Below are 9,601 nucleotides of genomic sequence, written 5' to 3'. Positions count from 1 at the left end.
AATAATGACTGATTCCTTGGAGGGTTACGCAGTATTCTTAGAGCCTTTGTGTATGTTAAAGTGGATGTGAAATTATGTTTTATTGAGTCATTATTTATAGCAAAATCATAACATTTTTATCAAGCAATAATATCACTAACATTATATGTATCAAAGTATGTTATTGAAATTAAGCCGAATGTATTTAACTCACTTAGGGTCAGTTGTTTGATCAATACATATATTTTAACTTTGATTATTGGTTTTGGTTGTTGTAGAAATTCTACAACCCATGGTTTAAATAAATTAACCATAGATTTCATCATTAATATTGAAAAGATGGCTTGTTATTTCATAATGCTGTTGACTGTCATTTTTCCCACATATAGTTACGGAAAAGAAACAGAATTCAAATAAATCCATAGACAATTAAAAGAAAAATAGTTTCTTTATTATAACCAATGATCAAACAACTATCTGTTTATTCTACAAATGATCTAAGAGTGAACTACCTTTTTTTTCTGTATAAAAATAGTCCTTTGATTGTGCTTCATGTTTGAAATGCAATTACTCAAGACTTTTCAGTGGAGTTGTATTTTGTAAGATCAGGGTAGGTGAGTGTTAACTAACCTTATTTTTTCATATTCGTCCATATGAAATAATGAAAACAGGGTGTGGGTTTGTGGCAAAACAGCCGCTTAGTTGCTGAAAATTATACAAGAAGCTTCATATTTTCGAATATGTATTATTCTTTTTTAAATATATGTATAAATATTTCTAATTAAGATCTCAAACATCTTCATTTTCATTTTAATAAACAAATAAAAGAGTTACACTAGGCATAATAATGTTTGTAGGAGATAAATCTTTTATTTCAATATTTCTACATGAGATCATGTTTTGCACATATAGCTTATAGCAATAATTATAGTAAGATGTGCCTAATATTGCATCGAATTTGCGAATTGAAGTGTCCTTTTTGACAATACGTAATATTCCATAGTAACACATTCCGTACTTTTTCTTTGCATAAAAATTGTTACATTTTAAATTATTTACTAACGAGTAATGTGCAATAAAAAGATCTTGTTTTTAACAACTATTTATGATGAAAATTTTCAATTTACTAACCGTACTACATACTTCCTTAATATTTACACTAGTTTTGAGTTGATACTAGTTTTGAGTTGATACTAGTTTTTTTTATATACAAAGCTTTTTAAGGACAGCTGTTGGTTTTTCTTTGTAATTGTATTATTTTATAATAAGCATGTAATTCGTATTTGTTATACTTTTGTGTTTTTCTATAAAATTTTTAGTTGTGTAAGCAATATGTACAAAGTAGATACATAGTTTGTGATATTTCATAACTTCTAGTGAAATGGTTTCCAGCAGTTCAATAATTAATTTACTAACTACATAATACATTGGGCATTCACAATAATTCATCTTCATTATAAATCTATATTCTAAGTGCATCTGAAAGCTTAATATCATTTTCCTTTCATATTACCTCCTTAATTATTAAATCATTTCACTACCTATAGTTCATTAAACATTTTATTTATTGTTAAAATTTAAGTACATACATATCCATGTTATAAATTTATTTGGCAAAAGTATGTACACATCTATGATACGTACGTACCTATTTGAAAATTAAAATTTCATATTAAATCCTGACTTGAACTATTTAGTATGTATTATACAAAATATTTATCCTTAGTGCTGAAATGATTAATGTAATATTATAGGGGAAGTGCCTTGTTTTAAATATTAATGTTGTCATTTTTTGACAATTTTTTTGTTTGTTTTGTAGTTGTGATAAAGTACAATGTGTATAACCGTCCATTTTGTGTCTAGATAAGTAATATAATTACCTTTTTTTATCTCGAGTGTATTTGAACCACTTGATTTTTACGAAAAGTTTTTATTCTGAGGTATGTAATAATACTGCTTTTATGTATGTTCTAATAAATAAATAAAGAATTTTTAATTTAAATTGTTTTCCTTTACCCTCATTAAAAATAAATCAGAATTTTGAAATAATATTCACCTACTGTTGCAAAAAATATAAAGTATTTAATGTTCTTTTATTCATTTAAGCTTTCAAGATGACATTTAAATTTATATGTAATTACTCCAAAATAAATATTTTTATTGTGTGTTTTTCTCACTCTCTGACACAAGCTTTTAAGTTGCTACCGCGTTAATGTGGTGGGAGCGAGATGTAATTATATTTGATTGAATTATGGCTAATACATAGTCCTATTTTATTATGTAACGAAATAAAAGAATATTTTTATTTGTTTTTATTTCCATAGATGTCAGTAGTACCTACGTCTTAAGCCATTGCGATAACACTTATTTCAGAAAAATTGAGTTAAAGTTGGCTACCGAGGTAGCACAGATTGTGTTCCAAACAAATATTTAAAAGAATGGGATGCAATACACGTGTTTCATAATATCCTCCAACTAATCTTTGGGGCAAAGAGGTATTCAACTATTTGATAGGTACCTACTGGTAATTTCAGTACCTACATAGGTTATTCATAAATCTATGGTAGGCACCCATCTATTATTAAATTAAAGTTTATGGGAGTTCCAAATTCAAATATGTTGCTGTTTTTTTTAATTTTTGTGATTCAATATAAAAAAGCTTTTTGATTGCCAGATTTCATGATAAGACAGGAGGTAGTGTGGGTGATATAATCAAATTGTAAAATTAATTGCATACTAAGATGAACCAAAAAGAAAAGCCACTAAAAAAGGATAGAGTTGACACAGCAGTGAAGAAGGAAGAAGTTAGCTGCTTTCCTGTCGTTGTTTCAGCCTCCAATGTCGAAACAGTAGTTTTATTATTAGACACTGCAGAGAATGATATTTTAATCCAGGTAAACTTTTTTTACTCAAATCAATTTACTTGTGCTTTCAAAATATACTTGTTATTTTCAAATGATTATGTTTAAGGTGCTACGATCCTTGTCCAAGTATGCGGGGTTGTCATTACCGAATGTTGACACATTATTTCATTTGAATATAATGACAACTTTATGGCGTTATGTGCAACATGAAGAGTTAGCTGTCCGACGGTATTCTCTGAAATTAATGGCTCAAGTGTACGATGCTCCGGGATCTCTAGAATTACTTTTAAAGGATGATGATAACATTACCATACTGAAAGAAATATTAGTAATGGTACTGTGATTTTGCATTAATGATTTTTTTTATCACAGAATTAAAATACTCTTTCTTGGCCTCATCTGCCTGTTCTTGGGTGCTCTTTTAATGCCATTCACCTCACAAATTGCAATGTGTAACTTACATACTTATAACCATTATCCGCACCCAATGGTGCATAGGGCACTGCATCGAATTGACGCATTGTTATCTTGATCATTACTTACATGAAGGCAAGGTGATCACTCTTGCGCTTCAGGAACCAGTCCAGGGTAATATTAAATAAATATTACAGTGTAAAATCACTAATATTTATTTTCACCCCCCCCTGGGAATCGAACCTCTCCGCCTCCGTGGTGTAATGGTCAGCGTGTTTAGCTACCGTGCTGGAGGTCCCGGGTTCGCAATGTGTAAACCAGATGAAAACCCCGTGCAATTTTTATAAAAGCACTACATGTTTTATTACAAGTCAAGGAGTGTGGATGCCAATTTTGACAATGGGTGCTTTGCTGTATTCTACTTAGAAATCTAGTTGCCTATCTACTTACAATAGATCTATTGCCTACCTAACAAATACAAATGGTAATCTAAATGTCTTTTCTCTACAACCTCCTTCCTTCTATTTAATTTTTCACTCTTACATAATTTTTCGTTCTGCAGTATTTTGAAATAATTAATAATCTATCTTAAATTAATTTAATATTAATTAATGTTCTACTAATTTAACTTCATAATTTTGATTTATTTAAAGAGTCAAGATGATAAGTTCATTCAGGAATTTGGGGCGTTGATTTTTGCAAAACTCAGTAAATCACTTGAGGGATGCTCCAAAGTCATTGAATACGGTATAAGTTCACTGATATTTCCAAATTTAACATCTTCTGATCCTGATGTTAGAAAAAACTATTTACAGGTAGAAAATATTTTAATTTTTTACCATTATCAAAAAACTAAAAATTCTATTGTTCTGTTGGTATTACTTTTCCGAATTTGATGTTTATGGAAACAAAAGTCGTAGTTCTATAAACATATCTAGTTCTATTGAAAAGCTTAGTATTTTTCATATTTATCTTCCATATCCTAATTATCTGCAGAAATTTTCTAAAGAAAGTTTCTAAAAATTGAGGCTTTGCGGGCCTTTGAAAAATATTGCGATAGTTTCTATCAGTGGAACCATTTAAAATAACCGTTCCAAAAAAAACCTTTTGCACTATTGTTGTTTCAAACATTATTTTGAAACCGCTATCTGTAACGGTTTCATTTACAAAACTCTCAGTGAGACAAACTTGAAGAGTTGGTGAAAGCATTAAGATACATATGATGAAAAAAATGACATTTTCTTTTTTGACCATTTTAAAGATAGAGACAGATTGAGTTAGAACAAATATCAAAATGTCAGCTTTTAGCGCACACACCTCTATAATAAGTAATTTGTTGTTGGTGTTGCCAGTAAAATAAATCACTTCCATCAATTATATAAAATATGTATAAATTTTATTAATTATAAGAATTTTATTTTCAAAATATATGATTCCAGATTTTATCAAATCTGCTGAAAGACCCCGAAGGAGCCGATATTATAGCAGAAATCATTGATTGGGAACCATTGTACAAATTACTGCGGGATCAATATGTTGACATCCAGAAATTGGTCCTTGAAGCCATTGATAAACTTCTGTGTAGACAAAAAGATTATTTTTTACAACAATCTTTCAAAAACACAAATGGACTCGTTGCCTTAGTAGATGTGCTTGAAGTAAGAGTCATTAATTTACATAGTAAAAACATTCAGAGATTCATTATTATTCTTTATTTTAAGTGTTTTCTCATAAACATCATGTACAGATTACGTATATAACATCATAGTCTAAGTTTATCTCGAGGTTCATTGTTTACACCCATGTTGTGCACTCGGTTTTTCTGCATCCGACCCATCCATTTAACAACATTTTTGGGTGTGCTCAAATCCTTGTTCACAAATCTAGGTTTCTCCCCTAAGGAGTTATTTTTACATTTTTACATCTCTTAACATAGATGAAGAAATATATGGAAGTCTGAGTATTTGCAGGGGTTATATGTCATAAGCCCTGTAAATACCCTGACTTCCATATTCTTTTTCATCTATGTTGAGATGTTAAAATGTCTATTTATCTGTAAAACAGTTCCGAACAGTTTTTTGGAACATTATCTCTATGAGTATCTTGATATTGTATTATTTACAATATTTTGAGTGTGTCCACACCTTTGTTTATAATTTCTGAAATAAAAATCTTTCATATAAAATAATTTATTTTATTTTATATGCTTTCTGAAATATAAATTGCAGTTATTTATATTTTTATTGAATAACCATTTTCAGACTTACACACTTAAACATCTTCACCCTGTCATACTGGAAGTTCTGACGAACTACAGCCAAACTGACAATACCATAGCTAACTTTTACGAGAGCGGCTGCCTAACCAGATTTATTGAGTACCTTGAGTTGGCACCGCAAGAAGAAAAGCCCAAGTGCCTCGCCGTGTTTCTGAAGATTGCCATGAATAAGAAGGGAAGGGAGGTGCGCTGAATACCTTTTGATCAGTTCCCAGTTTAGCCTAAGTGTGCCTCGGGCGAGGAGTTTCCATTGTAATAATGAGCCCGGGAAAATGCTCGGGAAAATCGTACTCCGACTCCTCTGAATTAATTTGCCTAAGCCAAATATATTTATATACTTGTCTTTATTCATCAACCCGAGTGGTGTTGGGAAAGTCTTATTTTGACTTGTTGGTGACGATTTCTTGCACCGGTAAATTTTCTTGCCAAAATTCGACTCTTATGTGGTTATTACAATACGTAGGCTGTTCAATTAATACAATTAATATGTAGACTGATGTCATAAAACAAAATGTGCTTTATTTAGTACACGTCTGGGTCCAATTCAAAGTATTTACCTCCCCGATGCACACAGTTATCCCAACCGGGAACGCTTCTTTTGTGATTTCCTTTAGCTCTTTTGTCGCATTTGTCTTAATCTCGGGAATCATCTCAAATTTTCTTCCTTTCAAAAGTCTTTTGAATTTGGGGAACAAGAATAAATCAGAAGGAGCGATATCAGGTGAGCAGGGTGGGCGGGGAAGAACAGTTTTCGAGTGGAGCATTATTGTTTCATCAGCTTCAGCCCACTCAGGTTTCAGAACTCGTGAGTTTTTGGCCAAACACTCGATCATTGTTCTTCCCCATCCACACTCTTCACCTGTTCTCCCTTCTTCTGACTTTTTGTTCCCCAAACTAATTGACTGTAATACATTTTTTAGATGCTTCATATGTGCAATGTAGAGCAAGTGGTTTGTGATATCCTGTCTGAGTCCGAAGCGTCTCTGTGGGGGGCGGCGTGTCAGACGGCCATACTGATGTGCCGACACTGTCGCTCGGCGGGCATCATGGTGGATAAGGATATTGTCAACAGTGTTCTGCTAATCATCCAAGATCCGAGTGTGGAATGGGAGCACATGAGAGAAGACTCTATTCTACTACTTGCTGAGCTGTTCAGAGTCGAGAAAAAGGCTTCCAATGCTTTTATCCAACTGAAGGGACACTTGCTACTACAGAGATACTTACACCCAGAACTACGTAATTATATATTTACTTTAAAAAAAAAAACCCCGATCCACACTCAGATTGTGCACATGTAACTGTATCGAATCAATACTATGCTAATTTGATTATTAATTAAATTAAATTATGGAATAGTCCTCTACTCTAAATTTTTGGATTTAGAGGAATATATTTGACATAATATAGATAACGTTAGTGAAGTAGCTCAGGAAGAAGGACATCACTGGTATATGGGCAATGGAAATGAAGAGAAAACATCACTGCTTTATGGAAAAAGGATATAGAACGGAAAGAAGGACAAGTCAAATGGCAGCAATATCTAAGGCACTCAGGGTTGCATAACCGTACTCTTACTAGGTTGTGTAACTTGGACAATGCTAGTTTATATGGGTCACTTAGATTTTAATTTTGGCAAAGAGTAAAATACATTTGGATTATCATTCTGGAATTCTACCAATAACAAGCATTCTTCATGTTTTGCTATGTATGGATAGTATGTATTACGAACGCTATTTTCTCATGTATGAAGCTTTTTTTCAGGGAGATTCATTTCCCGTTAACATTTATATGTATATACATAATTCCTGTAAGTGATGTTCTGCATTACAAATTTTCTTTATAATATTACCTTTTTTTACTGCGATTTACAAACTTAGGAATATGGAAAGAATAATTACTAATAAGTAAAAAATATCCCTAAATTTCTAGGTGCAGAAATAACTCAAATAGGGCAAGTAAACATTATGAATTGTTTTATAAATATGGAAGGATTTTACGATTCTAGGGCTATTTTAATAACGGAAGATTTTTTTAAAGAACTGATGGATATATTACAGGTACAAATGATAGCCACTTTTTTTAAATAAATTTTTATGAAAGTGATTTGACCCAGTCATGTATTTTTTTTCTGTCAGAATGAAGATTCAGAGATTAATAAACTGATTTGCGAAATTCTGCGCGGTATGATGGTGGAAGCCCAAGGAAAGGATTATTTCATATCCAATAAGGGTGTACAGCTGGTGAAAAAGTTACTAGATGATAACAGCGGAGGAATAAAAGAAGCGAGTTGTGAACTCATCTTAATTTCGACAGATGAGATCACCGCTATGGAATATGTTAAAGAGGGAGTATTGCATTTGTAAGTTGGATATGTGTTTTGACATATTAAGTTTTTTTTTCATATTGATGTTAACTTCAAAACATAAAATTAGATAGAGATCTTATACAATACTTAATGTATTAAAGCCATATTACTATGCACCTTTACATGTAAAACATTCTAGATAATTACACATGACATATGGCACATTCTAGACGATAGTAGGTCAATGATTTTCATTGAATACTGTTCCTTAAAGGAGATATCGTTGGCTTTATTCAAGTTACACAATAGAGAATAATATATAAAATTTAGCTATCAAATTGAATCTATCAATTTAATAAATACACTTTGTTGTATTTCTACACACACATGAAACCCAAAAAGATATTTTAGAAATTTTGACAGGCGCCGTGGCGTAGTCAGGTAGATTCTCAACTGCGAAACTAATGTCGCGAGTTCGATTCCTGCCAATTGCAAAATTATTTCAAGAAACATTTATATTCAATTGCTCTGGATGTTTGCGATATATTTTTCACATCTACCTTCCTTTTCCTTTCTATCTGCCTACAGACAAGCCTCTAAAATAGAGGTTTCGCTAGTTATTACTTTTGAAAAAAGATAGTGAAAAAACATCAACGAGTTTGCATAATTTATATCTGAAGGAATGGCTCAAGGGTGATGCGACGATAGATATTAGAATTTTGTGTATTGTGATGTTAAATTTACAGTCCAGCTAAGCGGAATATTGTCTCAACTAAGCTGCATGTTGTCACAACTAATCAACCAATATTCTTCTTCTTTCTTCTTTCTTCCTTTTGAGCCCTCTAAACCTCCACTGCTGGATATAGGCCTCTTCCCCTTCTTTCCATTTACTCCGGTTGGTTGCTGCTTGCAGCCAGTTTTTACCCCCCACAGCGACAATATCGTCAGACCATCTCTTTTGGGGTCTTCCGACACCTCTTTTGCTCTCCCAAGGTCTCCATCATAGAATTTTTGGGGTCCATCTTGCGGGGTCCTGTCTCATTATATATCCTGCCTACTGCCATTTGAGTTTTGCCATGCGATCCATGATGTCCTCTACTTTGGTTTTTATCCCTCAGGCTAAAACCAAGTATGGATCTTTCCATGGATTACTGTGTGCACTAGAGCTTCTCTGCATTTCTCTTTTTCAGAGCTATAATCTCTAGTGCATATGTGCTCACTGGCAGTATGCAGGATTCATAAACTTTTCTTTTTAAACAGGTTGGAATCTCTTTATTTTGTAAAATCTGTTTGAGTTTTCCAAAAGCCGCCGAATTGAGTCCTATTCTTCTTGACAGCTCCGCTGTTTGGTTCTCCTTGTCCAGTTTTATCTTCTGTCTAAGATATATGTACTCGTCTACTATTTGTAGATAACCAATATTACTATTAGTTATTTAATTTGGTTTCCAATCCTTGGTATTTATCCCAAATATGGGAACTTCAAATTAAATGCAGTAATCCTATTATGTGAAATGAACTGTATTTTTGTGATTGACGTTTTTCTTCACTTAAAATAGGTTAGTTGAAGACAGAAAGATGTGCGCAACCTGTCCCATTTGGCGAATGGCTGTGGAAACCCTTCTCAGCTGTCACATGCCGGCTAAGTTTGCTTACACTAAAGTGCTCAACTTTCACGAAATCACAAAGCAAGATTTTTATGCGATGAAAAGGTCGCCATACCATTTTCCAGATTTGGAAGAGATCTTTGAAAAGCATTCTACA

The 9,601-nt window shown here is 32.5% G+C and overlaps 1 protein-coding gene across 1 annotated transcript; it reads left to right on the top strand.

Annotated features, from left to right (window-relative positions):
• Positions 1–2,575: 2,575 nt before the first annotated feature.
• Positions 2,576–9,588, top strand: LOC148301140 (armadillo repeat-containing protein 3-like). Its single transcript, XM_088273781.1, has 10 exons — positions 2,576–2,873; positions 2,950–3,177; positions 3,911–4,072; positions 4,697–4,915; positions 5,519–5,719; positions 6,456–6,771; positions 7,465–7,592; positions 7,671–7,894; positions 9,397–9,525; positions 9,570–9,588. Exons 1-10 carry the CDS (start codon positions 2,721–2,723, stop codon positions 9,586–9,588), a joined length of 1,779 nt encoding a protein of 592 aa, XP_088129907.1. The 5' UTR covers positions 2,576–2,720.
• Positions 9,589–9,601: the final 13 nt, after the last annotated feature.

This window comes from Brachycentrus maculatus, unplaced genomic scaffold, assembly GCF_059751285.1.
Source record: "Brachycentrus maculatus isolate JH-2025_06_01 unplaced genomic scaffold, ASM5975128v1 h1tg000602l, whole genome shotgun sequence".
Lineage (NCBI taxonomy): Eukaryota > Metazoa > Arthropoda > Insecta > Trichoptera > Brachycentridae > Brachycentrus > Brachycentrus maculatus.
The sequence above is the reverse complement of the archived record's forward strand: the minus strand, read 5'-3'. Positions and strand labels throughout refer to the sequence as shown.

What these genes read in the sequence shown, in the direction of transcription:
- LOC148301140 (XM_088273781.1), top strand. Translation starts at nt 2,721, where the DNA reads ATGAACCAAAAAGAAAAGCCACTAAAAAAGGATAGAGTTGACACAGCA. An exon ending in TTAGAAAAAACTATTTACAG is followed by an intron (nt 4,073 to 4,696) that starts GTAGAAAATATT and finishes ATATGATTCCAG; the next exon opens with ATTTTATCAAATCTGCTGAA. An exon ending in TGAATAAGAAGGGAAGGGAG is followed by an intron (nt 5,720 to 6,455) that starts GTGCGCTGAATA and finishes TACATTTTTTAG; the next exon opens with ATGCTTCATATGTGCAATGT.